This window comes from Platalea leucorodia (assembly GCF_965183815.1).
Source record: "Platalea leucorodia genome assembly, chromosome: 3".
NCBI lineage: Eukaryota > Metazoa > Chordata > Aves > Pelecaniformes > Threskiornithidae > Platalea > Platalea leucorodia.
Genome location: NC_138825.1, coordinates 78773080 through 78797112, shown reverse-complemented (window position 1 = coordinate 78797112; position 24033 = coordinate 78773080). Strand labels below are relative to the sequence as shown.

General features: G+C 46.0%; 1 protein-coding gene across 1 annotated transcript; it reads left to right on the top strand.

The window, feature by feature from the left end:
- Positions 1–722: 722 nt before the first annotated feature.
- On the top strand, positions 723–21535 carry PRDM1 (PR/SET domain 1; the record flags this gene model as incomplete). Its single annotated transcript, XM_082305444.1, has 6 exons — positions 723–1004; positions 7649–7768; positions 10986–11238; positions 19004–20112; positions 20421–20549; positions 20960–21535. The coding sequence occupies 6 exons, from the start codon at positions 723–725 to the stop codon at positions 21533–21535; spliced, it is 2469 nt and encodes an 822-aa protein (XP_082161570.1).
- Between the last annotated feature and the right edge of the window lie 2498 nt (positions 21536–24033).

Here is a 24033-nt window from a genome sequence, read left to right as displayed (position 1 = left end):
TTTTTTTTTTTTTTACTTATTTATTTTATTTATTGATTTCTTTCCCCTGCTCCGCTCCTTTTCTTTTTGGGCCCCCGGGAACGTGTTGCAGCGCTTTGTGCAGGGCTGCCGCTGCTGCAGTGATGCTGGCAGGATGTCGGCTTTCTCAGCCTTCCATGCCAAAGGATAAGGGGACGTCAGGAGGAGGCGGGGGGGGGGGGGGGGGGGGCAGGTTGTTTTGAAAGTTGTTTGTGTGTTGAAAGCCGGTGGGAAAGTTCAGGCTTCCCCATTTGGAAGAGGCAAGGCTGGGTTCCGCTCTTCCAACATGCGCTTTCCATTTTTAGCTTCATTCAGACGCAGACAGCAGCTCCTTTCCTCTTCCTCTCCTTGTTTGTGACACTTTTCTGAGGCAGCTTTTCCACAGGCGACTAAGTGGTCTCGCGGCCATGACCCCACGTTTTCTTCAGCATGGAATATTTTTTTTTTCTCTGAGGCATTAAGGAAAGGGTCTGAAAAAGGTAAAGCGGTTGTCAGCCTAGGGATTTTTACCTCTTTGTTTTTGTTCGCTCCTCATTATTACCGAGGCTGGTGTTTTAAGGCGCTGCTTCAGTCAGAGCAGCTTCGTTTACACTGCTTTTTGGCTATTACTCAACTGTACCAACTATCCTGCATACGCTTTTAAAGTGTCACAGACAACTGTATTAGTCACGCTGTCTCAACGGAAACCACAACACTGAAGGACAATGAGGATTAAAGGCTGTTTTCTTATTTTCCAGGCTGCTACACAGTGTAGCTCGGACGCTGTGAGTTTCAAGAATCTGGTGAAAGGGAGAGAGTGGACAATGAAAATGGACATGGAGGATGCTGACATGACTCTGTGGACGGAAGCCGATTTTGAAGAGAAGTGCACGTACATTGTAAATGATCACCCGTTGGATCCCAGTGCCGATGGAGGCACCATAACTCAGGCAGAGGCTTCCTTGCCAAGGAACTTGACTTTCAAATACGCATCCAACTGCAAAGAGGTAAGCGGCAATGCTCTGGGGAAGGTTGGAGTCAGACAAGCCAAATCACAGCGCTTTGGAAAGTGTGTGCTCACCCTGGCTTCCATTCTTTAACACACACAAACACACACACAGCCCGTCATCAACAGCAAATGCTGCCCGCTGGCTTTTGAGATAGGACCCTTAAAAGACTTGTTAGTCTTTTAAGAAACTGTGAGCGGGTCATCTGTCGTGTAATTTTTTCACTGGAAATCGCAGCCAGCCTATCCCTGAAACTGGTTCTGTACCAATTCGCAAACAGTTAAATTTTCACACAATTTGAACAGCATCTGAATAAGCATATTTAAACTGTGGGGTAGTTCTCTGTGCCAATTTCTAGACTGCTGTTTGCCAGGACCATTCATTGCCTCTGGCTCAGAGATTAAAGTGCCTCGGTTGTCCAATAAATAGCTTTAAAAAAGTAGAGAGGAAAAAAAAAAAAAAAAACAAATTCCTGGAAATGTGTTTAATTATTTCTTTTTGTTTTCCCTTTGGTTATGAAATTGCTTTATTCTTCTTGTGAGCTTGCCATATTCCTGACTTCCTAAATTCTTAAAAACTCCGGCATATCAGTTAAGAAAGTGATGGTAGAACTGTAGCAAGCTTGACAGAAGAGTGGCCGTAGCTGAAATTAACTTTTGTTTATCTGGGACAGTATCTTCACTGGTAGCTAGCCGTGCGAGTCTGTCCTATCCGTGTCCCTGGAGTGGGTACATTCTTTGTTGTTGTTTCAGAAGGGCTGGAAAGAAATGAGCCCGGATGAGCAATTTGGTTTTGTGTTTACTCCTTCATATAGAGTAGCTATTATAGCTAGGTGTGATGTTCGGCAGGGTAATAACCCAAGGGACAACCCTTCATTTCTCCTTTGCTGAGACTTGTGGTGTAGCAGCTATTACCTGTGCTTCTACTTTGGCTAAACACACTGACCACAGAGCTGAAAAGAAGAGGTACACTCATCTGTACCTATCAAATATTTCCTTCCAGAGTAGGTACTTGTTTAATCCTGTGTACAGAAATAGGGCCGGACCCCCAGCTGGAGGGTATTGGCACCGTGGAATTTAGCTTGGCAGTGTCTAATACAGTGCCTAGTAGGTTTGGTAAGAGGTTAAAGCTAAATTCTCCTGTAAAATCACTCTTCTCTTCCCATCTGCCCTGCCCTGCAGAATTTTGGCAGAGAAAGGACACGCTCCAGAAAAAAAGTGCGAAACCTGGTTTTGTGTTATTGTGTTGTTAGATAGGTCTTACTTGGAGGGGGGGAGCAGAGGGGGGAGATAAAGCTGCGACTCTGCTGCGTGATACAGGAGGATTTCTTGGTTGAAGGATGAGCTTGCAGCGCAACAGCTCGGGCAGATCCTCGGCAGCCGGCTGGTGACTGATTGGCTGCTCAGGCTGTTCACTGTCTGCCCCCGTTCAGTCCTGCTGCCGCGGCAGGAGATGTCCGAGGAGCTTTCAAAATTCCCAGTGCTGTGTTTAGAAACACCGAGGTGTAATTTCCTTACACTGTAGCTCAGGTCAGTGAATCAGGGTAGGAGGATTGCTGCCATCTCTGTGTAAGAGGTGGGGGGAGAGAGAAGTTGTTGAAAGACTCTTGGTTCTTCCTTGTAAAATGTGACCCGTGCAGCTCCCTGCTAGTGGGAGTCTGAATATAGGACATCCTCCTTTTGTTCTCCAGAGCTCCCCCCAGTTTTTTATTTGCGCTGAATAGCACCTACCGTAAGGAGCAATAGGAACTTTGGAACCCTGGCTCTTTCTAAGGTAGCTCTGAAAGAAAGGGCCGATCTGATCCCCTTCCCCCCCCCCCCCCCCCCTTCAGTGAAAGCTACAGTCCTGTTAATGTACGGACAGGTCACTTGTTTGCTGCTTGTCTGCAGGGTGAAATAGTTGCAAATGGCGTAATCCGCTTGCGTTCTAGCAACTTCTGACATGAAACATTATTTTTTTCTGTCTGCCTTCCAAGTTTGATTTTGTTCAGTGGGGTCGGGACTGGGTGTGTTGCTCTTGCACATCAGTGTTGCTGGGGTCAGCGAGGGAGCCTGATTCTGGTTTTGGCCTCATGGAAAACCACTGGAGTCCTGACAGCTCGATAGGGTGGGTTTTTTTCGCTTGCGAAAGGATGAGGTAAGACTTTGGGGGATGCATGCGTGCGTGTTTGCCAGTGGGTTTCAGATGTGAGCTGTCTTCATTGTTAACTTTGGGGAGAGCTGTGGCTTCATCTGGTTGAGAGTTCTAAATGCTGAGTCAGTTTATTGACAAAAACGTATATAATACATGGCTTGTGAAATGCTAATACTGTCATGATTAGATCATGAAATCCTCATGCTGTCACGATTAGTATTATATCTCCACTTGGAGTAGGAAAAGTACTGCGTGCCTGCTTAGGAGGGAGGAAGTACAACCGCTGTTGTTTGGGGAGGGTTGCTTTTCGTGTTTCTTTTCCTTGCATGCTTTGTGAAGCGAGTAGCTCCTTTTTACAGGTTTATTGAATTTGCAAGGGAGTCCATGACATGTCATACGCTTGTTTATTTTTGGATCTTGATCGGGGATTTTTCTGAAGGACGCATTTTTCATTATGAGTTCACAGTATGTGTCAGCATTTTAAAAAATGAATTACTACTGCTCGTAACATTTTAGGCTGCTAGATTTACATGAAGTAATTTATTTATTTCTATGCGTGAATTATTTATCCTTTCCTCCAGTTTTAGCAACTGACAAAAAATGATGAAACGCAGTGCCAAAATTACGCTCTGGAAGGCCATATGTGAATAATCTTTTTCATGCAGACATTCAAAAACTTTTTTTTTTCCCCCCCCCAATAATTTTTCCCTTTGGTCTCAGTCCTTAAAGCCTGAACTAGTCCTTCTTGATATAAAGTGCCAGTTGTTCTGCTGTCTTGAATATTGCTAGTGCCTCATCCTCATCTGTGAGCTTGACAGAGAAACGTATCTCAGCAAAGCCATTGCTTGTTGCCTTTCTCTGATAAGGCCGTTCCTTAGAGACAGGCCCTGAATCAGTGATTTTGATGAAGGCAGTGATTTTGAGCTGTTAGGAAGCGTGCCTCGCTGACCTCAGGCACTTGCTCTCCCCTATTGCTTTTATTTCTTTTATACATGGTCACCGAGGAAGCAGTCTGAAAGCATTTTATTGCACGGCACCTCCTTTAGAAGGCTGGTCACTGAACGAAGGGGTAAAGTTTATGCGGGCTCCTGTAACTGGAGAACTAGTAGTTAAAAAAAACCAAAACAAATCCGTGTTATTCCAGGACACGCGGTGGCCTTCCCTGTTTGCAGAGGTGTGGGAGCGCTGGTCTCTCAAAGCGCCTTTTGATACCAGGCTTGGGACCGGGGCCCATCGCTCCCTTGTGCGGGGCGGCGGGCAGCGCTCGGCCCGGCGGCCTCCAGCCGGGCTCCAGCCCTGCCCCTGCCCGCCGCCCCGCTCCCGCCTCCCGGCCGCGGCCGCCCGGCCCCCGCCGCCGCATTAGGACCCTGGTCAGTTCCAGGACCGCCGCCGCCCCGGGCTGCTCCCGGCCCCGGGCTCCCGGTGCCGGGCGGCCCGCAGGCGGCCGGGCTCTCCCCGCCGGCCCGGCTGGGCGCCGCCGCTGCAGCGCCTCCAGGTTGCGGCTGGCCCCGGCTCGCCGGCCGGCTCCTCTCGGCGCGTCCCGTCCCGCTCGGACCGAGGGGAGAGCGGCTCAGCCCAGCCCGGCCTCGGCCGGGGCCACAGCTGTCCGCAGCGCCGGGAACCGGCCGTGCAGCTTCAGGCTAACGCTTGACTTCATCTCCGTGCTAGAAATGCTGTTTTAGTGAAAGGGAAAACGTGGTAGCGGCCCGCTTGCAAGAGTGTTGGAAGTTGGAGCTTTGAAGGGAGAGGGGTACATGTCTGTAGAGAGGAAATTGTTCGGCAAACAGCGCGTTGCTCCCTTGTGGCATGGTTTAGACCCAGAAGGCTGCACAAGGGCCGTAGGGTTTTATTTGTGGGGAGGGAGCTCAGGTCATGCTCCCCTGTGGTTCCCTGCCACGAGGCTGTTTCGGAAGGTCCCGTCGCTGAGAGGCAGCAATGGGCTGAAGGACACCTGGTGGACACAAGTCTGAAATGCCTCGCTGCGACAGCTTTTCGGCAGCCCAGAGACGGCTTCCCCTCAGCTCTGGACGTGGAGTTCCTTCGCTGTTTTGCCGACAAGCCCTCAGCAGCAATGTACTTCGTGGCCTCTTGTTAAGCCACCTGGCCTAAGCTGGGACGGGGCAGGAGCCCCTTTTGGCCGCGGGCAGGGGGGCTGCTGGCAGCCTGGAGCCAGCCTGTCCTGGCGCTGCCGGCACCCCTCTCCTGGAGGGTACCCCTCCTCGACCACAGCAGCTGAGCTTGCGGGGGCACAACAGAGGCTAAGAATTGCTGACCAGAAAGCCACGCTCAGTTAAAAGTCGTCTGGACAGCTTTAATCTGGTTTAGCAAAACTTCAGTGTTGGCACACATAGATGTGCAGAACATCCTCTGCCAGAATAACCTTCTGATGGGTACAGGGTGAGAAATCGTCTTCATGTTCAGCTGTACTGGGGGAGAAGCAAACACTGCATGTAAGGTGGATATCAAAAAGTATCTGCTGTGTCAGAGACACCAGTGCAGTGAGTGTTTCAAGTTGACTAGTTCAAGGAGTGATTTCTAGAGATTCTAAGAATTTCATTAAAGTCATTTTAATTAAGGCCAGGATATTTTAAAACCATGAAAAAACTCAAGCTACCATGCAGTAAAACTGATAGGGTGTGCTGTAGCTTGGTTGTGAACTTTTCTTGAGAGGGCAGATGGATGTAAATGAAGATATATGGGGAAGATGAGAAGAACATCTGCCTTTTTCAGCTCTCTGTGAGAAATGTACAAGCAAGACAAAAATAAAACTGAGCCACTGAGCTTGTTTCAGCTTGTGGTAGGTGTAGGAAAATTTCTGGAAGTCCCTTTTCTCTCTTTTCAGTCCAGATGCACAGATCAATGGAGCATTTAACTACCTCTACTGTTGACGTTTAATTTTTTTTGTAGTGTGCTGAAACACATGTTGAAACGCAGACAAGCGCAAACAGCCACCACATACACCCAGCAATCTGGTTCCAGGTGGATTACCCCCTTGATTCCATGGCTGTTATTTGTCCCCTTTATTTTGACATTTAACGTGAAATTATGCTAGGCGTTAGCTGTTTACTGGGATTTTTAATCTTGACCAATACACAGGCAAGTATTTCGCTGTCTGTCTGCCTCCCTCTCTCACACCAAGGGTGATACAACAGAAGAAAATGTAGCATGAGAAAATGACAAGGCTTAGCTAATTTGTGAAGTGCTCTCTACAGTCCAGAGTTTTTACTGTCCTTCGCTGTGAAGGACTGTTACGAAGAAAATGAAATGCTCACTGAAGTGAGCTATCTGCAGGGTCTGATGAGTGCTAATCTGCTTTGGTAAGAATGTTGATTCCTTGTGGGGTACAGACAGCGGTAATCCCAGCTCTCAGTGTTCGTCACCCACTTTGCTCTTCCTGTCTTGTTCTGAAATCCTGGTGAGCAAAAAGACAAGTGGCAAGATGAGAGAAAGGGATACGGTTAATACACTTTGCCGTGAAAGTTTGGTTATAATACCAAATTAATGGGCTTTTTACCTTCCTTTTTTTCCACTATCTGAGCAGCAGGATCAATCTTCCAAAGGCTTGGGGTTTTTGGTTTACAAAATTGTTAGTTTTCTGACATTGTTTGGATACATGACATTTAAGAAGATTGGTGAGGAACAGAGAGAGACAAAACCAATAACTCAGCAGTGTTTTGCAAAGGGTTACTCCAAGGCACGTTCTTCTGAATAATGATGAATTGCTTCCTGATTTGTGGTCAGTGACTTTTTTTGGTATAATTACTGTCAAGAAGGAAGCTGAACAACTAGAGTACATTTCTTAGACCTAGCATAGTGGAGCATTTTCTTCAAAACCCTTACGCCTTTTTGACCAAACCCACTTGACATATATTACCGGAACTGCTGCCTCCTTCATATAAAAGAGGGTGATCTGTGAGTACATGTCCCAAAGCCATTTCATATTCTGTTTTGTATGCCACTGTATGCTGGTGAGAGAATTGTAGGTCGTCTTTTTTTGTTGTTCTCCTTTTAGCTATCAGGATGGGTATAGGGCAGAGTGGGTGGGGGTGAGGTTTCATTTTGATCTGGAGGAGCAGTCATTCCAGTTCCTAACTTGTTAGAAAAGCGAGCTCTGTAGCAGTGAAGTGATTGATAGCTATTGAATAGTTGTGTTTGCTGGAACTAGACTTCTGGGGGTTGCCTTTGATAGGAGAGATAACTTCTGAAGATATTTGACAGTCTCTGTGCATTTCGCTTACTGTTTCTTCTTGTAAATGTATTTCCATAAAACACATTTTTCAGGTGGTGTTCATCTTTGGCTTCCATATGTCTCGGTAAGGTGCTAGTATCTAACAAAGCTGGTCGTACCATATCCAACACGATTGTTAATTTATTTCTGTTTGGCTGACCTGTCACTAAAATTTTCTTGCATCCGTTGCTTTACCTTCTTAAGTTCGGGGGACGGGGGAGAGGAAGAAAGACTTTTCGATTTTCACTGGCGATGGACTGATCCTGTGCTGCTCTTCTTGTAGGTCACTGGAGTTATAAGCAAAGAGTACATCCCAAAAGGAACGCGCTTTGGACCCCTGATAGGAGAGATCTATACCAGCGATACGGTTCCCAAGAATGCGAACAGAAAATACTTTTGGCGGGTAAGCAGGAAAAAACAGCACCATGTTGTTGCAGTAAGCAGATCACTAAATGAGTACAGCTGAGAAGCTGGGTCACTTCCTGCTTCAGACCTGTGTGAGTGCAGGGGGGCGACTTCTGTACGCTGCCAGGCACGAACAGAGCCAGCGGGGTGAACTAAGCCGAGTGAAAGCCTGGCTGTCTTGGATGTAGGGACTGTGCGGGTGGAGAGAGCAGGGGAGATGCACAGCCCTTCCTGGCTCTGTCTTCCGAAATGGAGCGGTGCTTGATTGTGTAAAGAAATAGTTCTGCTGCTTGCTCTAGGGGCAGGTTATTTTGCATTTCTTCACAGCAGAAAGTCATTCTTGTTTATGCAAATGTCGCGTATCCTTGATTTTTCCAGCTATGAAGAAGCTGTGAAAGTACTGCGTCATCTTTCACTCTGGGATTATGATACATTTTGTAACATTTTTCCCCGGGTTCTTAATAGAACTGCTGTAACACAGTGGTGGTGGTCTTCAGCGTGGGTCATTCAAGTCATAAGCTTTTCTAGTCCACTTCAGGAAGTGTTAAAAGAGTAGTCCACAGATCTAAGTGAAGAGAAAAATGGCAGACAAACACTAGAGGTGATGCCTAATTTGTACTCTGTAGTATAAGCTGGAAGGGAGCACCAGCCAGTTTGTTCTGGCTTGGGAAGTCTGTGCTGGGGAACATGCTTCCAGTTTTATCAGTTGACATAATCCTCAGTCTCCTTTACAGACCCATTATTAATTGTTAGAGAACATTCCTTCAGCCCCATCTCCTTCCATGGATTTGTTTTGCTGCCTTCTAGCCATTTAGGTTGTGTCTAAATGGGTGGATTTGGGAGTATATCCAAGCCTCTGTGCCCAGGTGCCTGCCTGCCTTAGCAATATCCCAACCTCATATCCAGGTGAAACCCAGGGCAAGCACCAGCGTTCCCCACACCCCTTTCTTCCTACCTAATTGCATCATTTTGGTTTTCTCGGATCATCTTTATGCAATGTAATACAGCATTGCACAGGCAGTTATTTGCATGGGTGTTTTTACAAAGCAGGCGACTGTTTTCATATTCGTAAGGATACAAAATGTTTCTTTTAGCCGAATTTTTCGGGAGCTTGCGTCCGGCATAGGAAGAGACTGGTATGCCGGCCCTAGCCCTGCCAGTTGCTAATAAGAGGGCAGACACTGGGAAGAGGGGCTGCTAACCATCTTGCAGGACTTCATTCATATATAGCAGCGAGAAAGATGACATCATTCTCATGATGTGATTTTAAGCCTTAATGCAGAGGGATCCTCGGAAATAATATCCTAGGAGCCATCTAAGCATCGTTAAATTCCCTGTTATAATGTCTTGATTCGTTCAAGACATGCTGCTGCACCGAAAATGAATTCCTTCCTAGGGGTCTGAAACAGGCTTGCATATGCAAAGGAAATTGTGGGAGATAACTTCCCACATGTTATTAAAGGCATCCTGGGCTTGCTGGCAGGAGCGGGAACATCTGCTACACGCGCGGGGGGACGCTGCCTGCGCCTTGCCCGCATGAGGGGAGCGGGGCTGCCCGGGGCTGACGTCATTTCTGGGAACCATGCCGTGACTCAGCACATCTGGTCTCGCCTTCCCCAGAATAGGTGGGAGCCCAGTGGGGCGCCCTCGCCCCGGAGCCGGAGCACAGTGACCCCGGCGGGGCGCCTTCGCCCCGGAGCCAGAGCACGGTGACCGGCAGCAGCCGTGGCCCTGCTGTGGGAGCCGTGGAGGGCTGGTTTGGTAAGCGGCTGCGGGTGTCGAGCGCCGGAGCCCCGCGTTCCTGGAAGTTCGCGAGCCAGGGTGAGCAGAGAAACCCGAATGCTCCTCTTGATGCAGCACAACTCGCCCGGCTCCCTTCCATTTTCTCATAACAAACACACCGCAAAATCTCTCGCAAGCTGCTTTGATGAGGCCACATATATTTCCCCCTTCTCAGTTTACAGGAAGTTACTCTTAAAGAAAGTGATTCTGGTGTTTACGGCCCACGTTAAAGGGCCAGGCTGCCTTGCCCCTCTCCGCCGGTGGCTCGCCGGGGAGAAGAGGAGAGGTCCCGGCCGGCTGGCGGGCGCTCGTGGGACCCGCTGCCCGGCCAGGTAGGTGCGAAAGAGAGTGGTGTGAACGCGAAGGCAGGAACATGCTGTGGAGTGTTTTCCCGCTGAGAGAAGCTCCGTCTCCCCTTCAGAAGGGCATTTCCTGCTCTGCGAGGTGCGTTGCTGGTGCAGGCTGCTCCCGCTCCAAGGTTTGGCTTTTGCCTGGTCATCTGTTTTGCAAAACCCAGGAACCCCATTTCATCCAGCGCGGAGTTAGTTCCCACTGAGAGTAAGGGATGTGTCTTTAACAAATGTGTCTCCTGGATTTTTTTTTTTTTTTTTTAATCTCTTATTCTTCCACTTTAAGAAACAGTAGCTTCTCTCAGTGATTGGGACTTCTTTCCCCCCGAGCCGCTGAGCAGTGTTTAGATTCATGTTTCTTTCCCTTCTGCGGACAAGCCGGAACATGTCCCTCGATAGGAAAAGTGACTTCTCATTGTCTGGCCCCTCTCCAGGTCTTCATTAAGTTATGGCAGGTGAAGTTCATCTTTGCCTCGCCCAGCCTTTCTACAAAAGGGCTACAGTCCACCTATGAGCAAGTGTTGCTTTAGGACTCTGGGGGAGTGGAGGATGTTTGCATAGTTTAAACCTTTGGGCGGAGGTGGTAGGAAACTGCAAGTACAGAGGCCATAGAAAAAGGCGAGAAAGACTCTGACGTAGCACAGCCAGTCAGTCTTCTACACAGGTGACTCAAAGCATTAATGCAAGCATGCACTCAGACCTGCAGTCATTAGCATCGCCCACTTGTTGATCATAGCACCAGGAAAAGGACTCTAAGGTAGACTGTTCACGCAGGGAGAGTACTCTGCATTTCAGATTTTGGGTCTGATTTGTCTGTACTAGCAGAGCCACAGAGGCTAAGCAGAAATGGAAAAGGTGACTGTGGACTTACTTTTGAATAAGCATCTCTTAATGCAGAGGATGTCATAGTTGGAAAGGGGGGGACCCAGCTTGAATTCTTACTTCAGTAATATCTCCTCATTTAAAAAAAAAAAAAAAAAAAAAAAAAAAAGGCAAGCTTATCATTTTTCCCGTCTGGACTCTGTGCGCACATGTTGCGTATTGCGCGTATATATATTCATAGGCGCTTCCTCTCTATTCCAGATCTATTCAAGTGGTGAGCTTCACCACTTCATTGACGGATTTAACGAGGACAAGAGCAACTGGATGCGTTATGTAAACCCTGGCTACTCTGTTCAGGAACAGAACTTGGCTGCTTGTCAGAATGGAATGAACATCTACTTCTACACCATCAAGCCCATCCCTGCCAACCAAGAGCTGCTTGTGTGGTATTGCCGAGACTTTGCAGAGAGGCTGCACTATCCCTCCTCCAGAGAGCTGACAATGATGAACCTCAGTAAGTGGATTACAGTATAAACAAGGAATGCTAGTAATGTCTCTTCTGCCTATATGATCTAATAATAAGTTGTATAATTACACAGCTGCATCATCTGTTGTGTCACAGTAGATAGCTCAGAGTGGAAAAAGGGAATTAAAAAACCCAACACAACGGAATGAGTTCCCTGTGCCTGTTCAAACGTAAACAGATTATAAAAAATCTGAACAGTTACTGGTTTACAATCTGAGTCTTATCTGATGAAATTCTGGACAAACAACCTGAATATATCCTCTGCCTTCAGAACCACAGATGTTGGTTCACTCTCAGACTTTCCAAGTCCAGATCTCGTAGTGCGTTGAGCAGAAGTCTGCTTTGATAGCATATACTAAAGGCTGTCCAGTCATGCTCCCACAGGGCTGCCCTCACTGTACAAGGAAATGGCCATATGCCATGACTCTGTCTAGGTGTCCAACAAAATATACGTTGACTGCATAATGCTCTTCAAGCATTGCATCTACGCTTACTTATCTTATGGGAGCAAACCTCCTGTGGTCTTCTCATCTGGTTACTTCTTTTTTTAAGCTCAGTGTATTTTGCCCCCGTTTCTTGGCTCTGTGTCACAGCTTTCGTTTTCTGTTCAAAAATAATAGCACTGGTAGCAAGGGGAAGAGGTATTTCCAGGAGTTTATCTCTGTGTTCCTCTGTGGTTTCTGACCATTTCCAGCCTCATCGCTTTACTCATAGCTTAATCACTGCCTAGCACCTCACCCAGAGCCCCTTGAAGAGAGGGAGAGATTCTTGCTGAGTTCTCATTTGACTCTTAGGCTGCCTCCCCTCCTGCTAGCTGCTCTGAGATAGAGCAGAGCATTCTTTTGTCCTTCTGCCAGCGCCTACACTGAAATTTGAAGGAAAAACTGCAAGCAGGTTTTTGTATAAAAAAGACTGTTTGCTGTTATTTGGCAACAAATAGTGGGTTATAAAATACCAGTGTTACTTTGGGGATCGTTGGAGCTAAAACGTAACCCTGCATCATGAAAATGATGTCACACATTCAGGTGAATCAAAAGTACATCTATCCTCCATGGATGTCGTCCTTTCACCAGTTTTTAGTCTTTCCCTACTAAATGTAATAAATTTTAGAAGAAAATTTGCTTTCTCTTAATGGCAGAGGGAAGAGAGGGAGGGGATGTCCTATGCTGCTATATTCCTTATTCAAAAAAATCTCACTGATTCTGTCACCTTTGCACATACGTCATTTCACCACTCGCTGTGCAGTTTTGTTTCCCGAGACAGTGAACTGTTGGCTTTTCAGTGGGACCTGCAGGTGGGATGAGACAACAGCATTAAGGGTTCCTGTGGATAAGGAGTTTGCAAAGATCCAGGCAGACACATTTGGCCACTGACTAGGAGGATACACAAACGCAGCCTCAGTTTCCTGCATCTGCTGGCGTCTTAGGTTGCAGGAGTAGCAAGGAATGTATTTGTAAAGTGTCAACTAATTACCTGGTTATGTTTATTCAGGTCAAAACTGGGGGTGTCTGGACATACACAGAGTAATCCATTTTAGTAAAAGTAGGCTCAATATGTGGATTTAAAGAGACGGGATCTTGAGCAACAATCATGTAGTTCAGCCTTAACATTCGAAAGAGCAATCTTTCCAGACACTAGGATCAAAATATCCCTTCTTCTTTTAAAAGATAATTCTGTTTAAACCATTTAGAAATTTTGTTAGCTCCCCCCACCTAAAGAAAACAGCAGTTCAGAAAAATGAGAAGAAGTTCTCACCTTTTTTAATCTTTCTGCTTCATCTTTGTGACAAACACATTCAGGCCTAAGGCCTGTGGTTAGGCCAGAAACCCTACAGGTACCATAAGGCCTGAGGTTTTCTAAACTTTTGGTGCCCTTTCTTGGAAAGTACAGAAAAAAATCCAGAGGTTTCCCAAAGATGCTTATTTGCTGAAGGCCCTGTAGCAACAGTGAGAGCAGGGATAGTTTTTCCAGCATTAGTACTGGAACCAGATGAGTTTAAAGTGAATGTCAGCACCGTTCAGTTTTCTTCTTCCCATTCCTCCCAGGCCACTTCTTCTAGTTAAAGCTAAAATTAGCAAACATCCTGCTGCCTCTCCAGCCTCTGTCTAGTGCAAGCTTGGCCAAGGTGCCCTCACACTGTGTTCATTTATGAATAAAGTGCAGAAGGCTTGTTCCGAGATAGCGAGCAACCTGTGCCTGCTGCAGACGTGGGGCTTTGCCCCATCAAAACATCTTAACACAGTCTTGCTTGGGGGGACCCCCAACCGGTCACCTCCTTCACCTGCTAGAAAGTCAGGAAAGCCCTCTCCAGCCAAACGGATCGCTAATAATTCAGTGTTTCAAGTGGCACGGCTTCCCTCAGAGGAGCAGGCGAGCATCACCACCTCTCCCAGCTCCTGGCTGCTGGTTTTGGCACCCTCTGAGGAAGAGGGAGGAAAAATCGGGGTCCAGGTCCCACCACAGGCTAAGTCAGGGCTCCCTCACGCCGGGACAAGCGCCTGCATGGGGCTGCAGCACTGCCAGCCCATGGCTGCGGTGCGTTGTGCCCAGCTCCCTCCCTCTACCGCGTCTTGGGTGCGCAGAGCATGCCGGTGCCCGCGGCAGGCTTTGGAAGAGCTGTGCCTTGGCCAGTTGCCCGGCCCGGCACAGGAGAGGCCACCTGGGACACACACCTACAGAGGGCTTCCAGTGTGGCCTCAGTCTTGCCAACTTAAAATGTAGGCAGCTGCATTAGGTGCCTCAGGGGCTTGGGGGATCACGGTCTTGAAGTTCAGCACCTCAGTTCCTCTTTAAGCACCCGACCGGGATGGGCCTCTGGGGAAAAATGTATCAGAGAATTTCTCTGGCTTTATTTCCTGTAATTAGTGGCCTCAAAAATGAGAGAACCACCACTTTAGAGCATAAATATATTTACACATCCACATATAACATCTACTTGCCTCTGTAACAGCAAACTTTCAAATTAAAGGTAACTTCTCCAGCATTAGTTCATGTGTGCCATAGAAGGAAAGCATCCAGATTGAAGACAGCAATTAGGCATGTACTTAGTTATGGGTCCTGTCCTCTGTGTTTTCTTGAATTGAGGCCTTTGACCCAGTCCTTCAGACGCTGAAGCACACACCTACCTTCATGGCCATGATTAGCTCCAAGTGGAGCCACATAACTTCGAGTGGATGTTGAAGGGCCTGCAAGGAATTGCACAATAGTGGTAGAGGCAAGACTCCGCGTTACCCCGGCAGTGGAAACTCAGTCTCGTTTCGAACGATCCCCTTCTCCTTCCTGCCTGTTTTGAGGCCACTGATGATGTTGTCTATCAGTATTTGAGATAGGTCACCTTTGGATGGTGCCGTTGTCCAGTAAATGGTTTGAAGTGCGATGGCACAAGATTTCTATATTCTGCGGGCCAAAGAGTCAATTTTCGGTAATTTGTTAAATGTACTTAACCTTGTTCAGCTGGGCCTTCAGATTGTCTTTTAGTGTGTGGTATTTTATTTTTGGACTAGCAGACAGACTGACGAAATTTGCTTCAGGGGTCCCACATAGTTTAGCATTTCATTCCTACCTCATCATAGGAGGATTATTTTGGGATGGAGGGTGGAGAGGGTAACAGAGGTTTTTGTTTTGTTTAATTTAAAAAAACCCAAACAATTGCATTGACTCAGGACATGACTATTTGATAATAATGTTCATGTATTGCAATCATATGATGCAACTTCCTGCTGCTCACGTCCGTGTTTGTCTCCTCAGTCAAGTACGGGCAGGTGACATCTTTTGGTCAAGCTTCAGAAAAAAAGTTGGAGTTGGGGGGAAGACAGTTTCTCTATTTACCAAACGTTTGGCAATCTTTTTGTTTCATTAACAGGTTTAATGAGGTATTCCTTAAAATCTTTAGGGTTCTATGAAGATTAGCTTTCTAATGCTGTTTTTTAAATGTGATTTATTCTTTTCTTCTTCCTGCTGGCCCTGACACGCTGGCCGTTAGCTAAGCCCTCCCGCTCGCTTTCCCTTTTGTTTATGGGCAGTTTCACTTTCTGGTTTTGAAGCTTTTCTGTTTGGGTTGAGAGGAAACATCTGCACTCGCTTAAAAAAATGCCTCCTGGAATTTTCAAAAGGGCTCAGGAAAATTATTTTGAAATGATATGAAAGGTTGTCTTCACAAAACCAGAATTTGGGGGCTAAAGTTGACTTAATATAGAGGATTATTTGAAGGCTCCCTTTAAGACCTCTGAGCAAAATGTTTTCAAAGGCATGTCACCCTGCCTTGGACACATTTAGAAAACAGATGATCAAATTATATACTTCTAAATGTTGGTCTCCATTCTCACTTTGAGTGGAAACACTCTTTGTTTTGCCTGCTTCACAACTTCGAGGTTCTCTTTCTACTAGCAAAAGAGGTGCTTAATTTAGATCGAAAATGTGAATCGGCATAATGAAGCTCCACCACTCGTAGTGTTCAGTACCATCTCACTCCTGAAATTACTATTGAAATTACTGTCTGCCTACAACCGTTTTTCAAGTTTTTAGAAAAAACAGATCATTGTTTTTATGAAGTCTTTCTCAGGCTGCAGATCGGAGCCCAAGAAACGAGAGCAAAGCCTACGGCTATGCAGCAGTCTGTAGCTGGAACACCCACATTGGAGTGACTTCAGGCAGCCCCTCCGCCCCAGTTTTATTAATGCTGAAAAGTAACAGGAGTTTTGTCCCTTTTCCTCTTGCACGCGCTCGCTAATCTGAGATCTGAGCGAGTAATCTGTTGACCTCGGTGAGAAGTGGATCAGGCTCCTAAAGAGGCACGTCTGGGTTTTTTTTCTTTCTCTCCCACCACCCCCTCAGATCAGTAACTTAAAAATGCAGCTGCACTGTTCTTGTTCTGTCATGAACCTCTTTTCTGTATGTCTCTCTGACCACAGAAACTAGACAGATCTTGGAAGAGTATGTGCCGATATTTAGAGTATATACGTGTATATGGGGGTGGGAGGGAGAAACGCATTTCAAGAGTGAGAGGGAGACATTGTGATTGGTAAGAACTTAAATCTAAAAGCACAAGTTAAAGAAAACATTTATAAGAAATATCTCTCTTTAACTTTGAAGTATGGCTCCTTTAAGAGCAACAAGAAGGGTTGTAAACCTCTCAATCAGTTTCAGCCCTGGTTTAAATCCACGCTCAGTATAAAGCATAAGAACCTCTCCTTGGCCCCTTCTCTTATTTTACACGGTGCTGACACACTTGTTTATGTTTTGATCTCTCTGGTATTCCCAAGCGTCCCTTGTGCTCGGGTAATAGGGGAAAAAGCTAAGAGGGGACTTAAGGACCAAAGATGGTTTGCAAACTAAAGAGAGATGTCACAGTTAATAATCTTTAAATATTGCGACTTCTGTCTACACATGGAAATTAGCAGGAGGGGAGGCTTTACCGGGAACTTTGAAGGGAAGGAAAGAACAATTATCTTTAGTCTGTCAAGTGGGGACATGGGCCTGTTGCACAAAGAAAGTTACGTTCTCGGCGTGAGCTTCCTTTCTGTCACTCGCGAGCTTGCTCCGGCGCCTGAGGCACGTACGTCCCGACCCCGATGTTTAACCTTGTGACAGTAGGAGCCGTTCCTCCAGCTGAAGTGGCCCCGGTTTCTCTATTACTTTTCCAGCAGCTCCAGCACTTCTCCTTCCTCTTTTCCTCCCCCCACCTCCCGGATTTTTTTTCTTTAAGAGAGAAAAGTGTCAATTTGAACTTCCTGCTCGACAGACCCCACTGAGAAACTGATATGGGCCTGATAAGGTGCTATTTATTTATTTTTTCTGCTGTGAGGCTTCACAAGTCCAGCTTCCCCACCTCCCTTGCCCAGCTTTCAATACTTCCCCGTCTCGATAGTTCCCGATGCTGATAGCGTCACCGGGAATGTTTGCTCTGAGGCGCTGGCGTGGCGACAGGCAGCTGATAAGAGGATGTAGATAATATTATCCACGGTGCCATTGTGGAGCTTCTTGAACCCAGTAGGTCGTCTATGTTATACCCAAAAAGCTGGGTGGACGTTTAGAAAGTGAGTTACCCGTCCATGAGTACAGACAAATGACAAAAGGAAGTAGATGGTTTTTTAATGCCAGACAACGCAATGCACTATTAATTTATTTTTGAAACAGCTCTGCATTAAACTTTAACATCGAGAGAAGTAATTGGGAAGCTGCCTGCTGTACAACACGCCCTGTGTCATATCATAAATATTTTAATTGAACATAACTGTGTTCAATTGCATTTCATTGCAACTTGAAAATACACAGACTGCCCACATATCCCAAACTAAATTTGCTTGCTACTAATCTAATGCCATGTGAAAAAGGATGCTACTGTAAAAGTGGGTTGCTGTGAGTAGGGGCATGCTTTGAAAACAGCTGTTTTCTTGGATACATTTAATAAATGGCTGTTTCATTGCCTTATAGGGTAATGTTGCCAAATGGTAGATTCCATCAGAGTAGTGAACAGTGAAGCAAAGAATCCACGTTGAGAGTGGCGTGGTCATTGCCCGTTCCAGTCTTCCTCACTGGGTTCGGCTGGTCCTCCAAAAATCAGAAATAACTGTTTCTCACCCCAGTTAGCGAAGTAAGAACACTCAGTCACAAAAGCAGAAATTTTGCTAAAGGGCTGTGATACTTTTGAGTCACGTACCTATCGGCGTTGACTGGTACCTTCTGATGGAAAACCTTGCGCATAAGTAACCACGAATATGAAACCTTCTTGAAGGTTTTCCCCTATAAGAAAATATCTTAAAAGTCATCATTTCAAGATTATATAACTATTAACTTTGGGAGATTACATAAAAGCAGACTCCTTTTTCTACTGAAGACCTCTTTCAGTGTACCGTTTATATTCTATTACGTCCAGATAACAAGGTAGAGTCTTTGAATAAACAGTGTATGCGCTGAACTGAGCCGAATGGATGCTAGCTTCTGTTTCCTTCTAACTGTATATTTCTTTTGCCCCCCCCCGCTTTTTTTAAAGTACATTTCAACTTAAGCTGGAGCCAACCAGTCTTGCTTTCTTTTGCTTTGCTTCAGCATTTTTTTTATAAAGTACAGCTGGAAGCAGAGGAGTTTTGCATAGACTGAATGCCACAGAAATCTGCAGTAAATAGTCTGCTTTGTTGTAGATGTTCCTAAGCAGTATATTTAATGAGTAATGATCTGTTTACTGATGGAGAATACCTTCTCTTTGAAGAAGGCTTTCATCCTAGCCAGCCATGGGTTTTTTGGTACTGTAAGTAATTGAACTGACTGGTGAAGTGACTGCTGCGGTTTGGCAAAAGCCGATTTGTCATGCCTTGTTATTTTACTGAGGAACATTTCTGGGAGCTTGCGTTCTGCAAAGTCCTTCTGTTAAACCTGTATTGTGAACAAATGCTTATTACTGCATTTATTAGAAACACTGCTTAAATAGACATTCAGTAGCGAAGCTAGTCAAATTTAAGGGGAAAGAAAGGTGAAATCAGTTTGCGAAGTGGAGACGAGCACTCTGCAAATGAATCATCATCCAGATCTGTATGTACTGGCTGGTTTCCCTTAAATTAACAATGCTTTTTATTAACACTTAATACCAGCAGGCATTTCTTCACACAGAAATTATTTTTTTGGCGAGTTAAATGATTGCTTATCTCCGAGAATGGCCCTTCCTTCCCACTAAACTTGTAGGAATTAGATGGTGTTTTGAAAAGAGATAATGACGGTGGCATATCTAAATAATCATTACCTTGTCTTTGTGTTTCAGCACAAACCCACGTTAATCCAAAGCAGCACAGTGCTGATAAAGATGAGCTCTATCAGAAAAGCATCCCAAAGAAGGAGCACAGTGTGAAAGAAATCCTGAAAATGGAATCCAGTCCTCCAAAAGGAAAAGACTTGTTCCAGACCAACATTTCACCAGTTACTCCAGAAAAAGACTTGGATGATTTGCGCAAGAACTATAGCCCGGAGAGGTGTTTCTTCCCTCGAGTTGTCTACCCGATCCGACCTCACATTCCAGAAGACTATCTGAAAGCTTCCTTAGCGTACGGGATGGACAGACCCAGCTACATTACTCACTCGCCTATCCAGACGTCCACTACGCCGAGTCCTTCCGGGAGGAGCAGCCCAGACCAAAGTTTAAAAAGTTCAAGCCCTCACAGCAGTCCAGGGGTCACGGTTTCGCCTCTGGCACCTACTTCCCAAGAGCACAGAGAGCCGTACTCTTACTTGAACGGATCGTATGGCTCAGAAGGATTGGGGTCTTATCCTGGATACGCACCCCCTGGCCACCTCCCACCTGCCTTCCTACCGTCCTATAACCCCCACTACCCCAAATTCCTGTTACCTCCATTCAATATGAGCTGTAATAACCTGAGCGCTTTGAACAATATCAATGGCATCAACAATTTCAATCTCTTCCCGAGGATGTATCCTCTTTATGGCAACCTGCTCAGCGGAGGTGGCCTTTCCCACCACATGTTGAACCCCACCACGCTCCCCAGTTCATTGCCCAGCGAAGGAGGCCGCCGATTGCTGCAGCCCGATCATCCGAGAGACTTCCTCATACCAGCACCTAACAGTGCCTTCTCTATCACGGGCGCTGCTGCCAGCATGAAGGACAAGCCGTGCAGCCCCACCAGCGGGTCACCCACAGCTGGTACAGCAGCCAGTTCAGAACACATAATGCAACCTAAACCTACCTCAGTGGTGTTGGCTGCCACCGGCGGCGAAGAAGCCATGAATCTCATTAAAAGTAAGAGGAATGTGACCGGTTACAAAACCCTCCCGTACCCACTGAAGAAGCAGAATGGGAAGATCAAGTACGAATGCAACGTTTGCTCCAAGACCTTTGGCCAGCTCTCCAATCTGAAGGTAGGCAGTGGAGAATAAGACAGGAGCCTTCTTGGAAGGCTCTGGTTTCTCCCTATAGGTTATCTAGGAAAAGCAGGGACAGGCCTCCCTTGCTTGTTAGGCTGTTCATCAGTCTGGGCTTAATATGGCACCCCCCAGCAAGAAAGCATGGTTGTGAAGAGAGTGTTTTAATACTGACACCACCTAATTAACTAGATAACATTGTATTTTGGCAAGGGGAGTCTTCCGCTAACTTTAGGAAACATCTGAAAGTACTTTTGTTACAGTACTGGAAACTGCAAATTGTTAATTGCTTTGTTTCTCCCTAGGTGCACCTCCGAGTACACAGCGGAGAGAGACCATTTAAATGCCAGACTTGCAATAAAGGCTTCACGCAGCTGGCTCACCTCCAGAAGCACTATCTGGTACACACGGGAGAGAAACCCCACGAGTGTCAGGTATGTAATACGCCACAGTCTTCCCGTGGAGGCCGAAGGGGACGGCAGGGCCCCTGCACGCCCCGTCCGGTGCGCGGGGAGGGCTGTGCGACAGACCCGTGGCTGCTCAGGGCTGGAGTCCGTACCACAGCTGTGTCCAGCCCTGGTGCAGCAGCGTCTGTGAGACAGCAGGGTTGCCTTTAGTCTGCTAGAGCAACATCTGTCCGCTACAGTTTTGCCATCGGCCATACTCAAAATGCTCTTCAGCAATATTTAAATCAAAAAGGTGGGGATTTTTTTCCCCTCGTGAGAAAGTGTGAAGATGTAAAAAGCTGCTGCTTCACCCTGCCGTCTCCTCCTGGGTGTCTGTGATTTAGACCATAAAATCCCCTCCCACTCATTCACTGTCTCTCTGCCACCCCCCACATTAGGTTTGTCACAAGCGGTTCAGCAGCACCAGCAATCTCAAAACCCACCTGCGACTCCACTCTGGAGAGAAGCCTTACCAGTGCAAGCTCTGCCCGGCCAAATTCACCCAGTTTGTGCACCTGAAGCTGCACAAGCGTCTCCACACCCGGGAACGTCCCCATAAATGCATCCACTGCCACAAGAGCTACATTCACCTCTGCAGCCTCCAGGTCCACCTGAAGGGCAACTGCCCCGTCGCCCCTGCCTCCGGCCTCTCCGTGGAGGACCTGAACCGAATCAACGAGGAGATCGAGAAGTTCGACATCAGTGACAATGCCGACAAGTTGGAAGAAGTGGAGGACAATATCGACTTAACATCGATCGTGGAGAAGGATATACTGACCATGCTCAGGAGGGAAATGGAAGGAGCTAACCTGAAAGTATCTCTACAGAGGAACCTGGGAAACGGACTTATCTCCTCAGGATGCAACCTTTACGAGTCGTCAGATATGTCAATTATGAAGTTGCCTCACGGTCACCCACTACCTCTGTTACCTGTAAAGGTCAAGCAAGAAACAGTTGAACCAATGGACCCTTAAGACTTTTTGGCAAAGTGATTTTTTTTTTTATTTATGACTTGGCAAGTCAGGGTGCCTGTAGCAGTTGCTTGTACATAGTTTCAATGCTGCAAAGCAATCTTGGCTTACAGTAGTTTCCCTACGCTCTCCAGCTGAAAGAAGGAACTCCAAAGTTACTGTTTTCTCAGGGCATAAAAAGAGGCAAAGGACTGTGCGTTGCCTCGCCAGTTACTAAAAGACAATCATCTATCCATAATTATTTTTTCAATGATAGTACTTCATAATTTATTATGCAATTAATCATTCTAAAAGCAATAATTAGGAAAATGTTTACAATGACTGGAAAATTCATTGTAATTTTTACTTTAAATGTTTTTATTTTTTGTTTTATTCTTTGTAGATATTTTTTTTTCTGCACATCTGTTTTAAGAACCTAAGATTGGGGTTTCAGTAAATGTGTTCTATGTACCGATGTCTTTCAAACAAATGTGGTTTTTCATATTGCCAGAGCTGGACATTTGACATCCACAACCTTAGATCCGTTGGTTTGAAAAAAAATGCTGTGTTCTTTTATGTGCAAATTACCCCACTGGGAATTGAAAAGGAAAAAAAAAAAAAAAAACAAACCAACCCAGAGTAGCAGCAAGCAGGGAAGAAACCGCTACCCCTGCCTCTCTGAGGGCAGGGGAGAGATTCTTCTACCTGCCGCTCTGCCGGGAACAGATGCCACGGACATTACCGCAGGTTTTTAGAAAACAGCTGTAGCCCCACACACTGTCATGTAACTTTACAGCCAAAGGAATGCATCAGCTTAAAGTGGCTCTTCCAACATAAAACCTCGCTTACATTCTTTGGTTTCCGAAAGCAGTTTAAAAGCAAACACACAAATATTCTTAATATTCTGCCTAAAAGGAGGTTTGGGGCAGACTTCTTTCTTCTCCTTTTTTTTTTTTTTTTTTTTTTGGCCAGAGCCTTCCAGGGATAAAAAAAAAAAAAGATGGTCAGATTCCCTGAGAAAGAAGGGGTTCGGTTCTACTTGTATTTTCCTCTCCCACTTTGCCTGGGTAGAAGTGGGGAACAAAGTCCTTTCCTGGCACATACATTTTTTTCCCTCCTTCCTGTACGACTCAGATTTTTCTCAGTATTTGTGTTTGTACATTTTGTGGTTAATTTAATTAAAGAAGAAAAGGGCATTGCAAAGTTGTTGAACAACAATTACCTCAGTGCTTGTGTCCAGTGGTGCAGACAATGCTGTTTTATCTAAATGCTTTGCTACTTTAGAGAAGAAACCAAAATGTGCACAGGGAAAGATAGAATGCACGTCCTTTTATCTTTTTGTTTTGCTAAGCCCAAAGATGATACGGTGATGTTTGAGGTGTAGCAAAGAATACATGTATATTTATAGATATATTTATACCACTATACTATATATGTATATGTATATATATTTATACCACTTAAGTTGTGAGCCAAACCATGTAATAAAACCTATTTTTCATCTAAGTGTGAAAATCAAATGTTATCCAGTTTTGCATACTACCAGTGACCTCAAAACCAGAAGGGTTGTGCTAAGGCATTTATGGCTTGCAAGTACGCCTGCACAGCTGGCCGGGGGACGCCCGACCTTGCCAACGCCTCGCGTGAAGAACGTCACCCGCACGCGGCGTCTCGGCGAAGTCGGTGGGAACGACCCTGTCTGCAGGACGGGGGTCCCCGGTCCCCGGCTCTCCTGGCAGCGCGTACTGGGGGGAAGGAGGCGGGCGGTCAGCGAACGAGCGGCCAGGAAAATGTAACTGAAAGAACTTGAAAAGAAGCCGGACGCGGCCCGTGCGCGGGGTGCGCACAGAACGCGGCGAAGGGCAGGATGGAGGTTAGGTGGGACGAGCCCCTCGTCTCGTTGTACCCGGCCGTTAACGAGTTGCACGGTCAACTCGCAGAAATCGAAGTAGCGTTATTACACACCTCCCCTCCACGTTCATCTTTCTGTCTGGTTAGTTTCTTACAAATTTGAAAACGGCCCACTTCAGCAATCCAGGATTCGGTGAGCTTTTTTACAGCGAACTTCATTTTAATGCCTTCTGTTAAAAAACAAACCCTCCGGAAACACAAGTCTCTCCACACAGCTTTTGAAGGACTACAGTTCATTACATTTCCACTCCTGCAAATTGTGAGGCTGACATCTTTTAAATGTAGCAGTAGTTCATAAATATAGTACGTACTTGTAGGATAAACCAAAGTATCACTACTCTGTCACTGGACACACACTTTTCCTATTACTCGCCTGTAGTGCTTTCTTGTATTTGATACAAATTTTATGAGAATTTATATGCATCAGCTTTAAGAATTGTTACTTCTCTTTACTGTTTCTCCCTTCCCTTAGAAGTTTTACATGTGAATGTAGCAACAATCAATCAACAGTGTTTTGGGATTTTTTTTTTTTTTTTGTCTCTTTTAAGAAAGACTCTGACCAAAGTTAACAGGCTTTTTACTTTGCTAGAACAACAAACTATCATATGTTT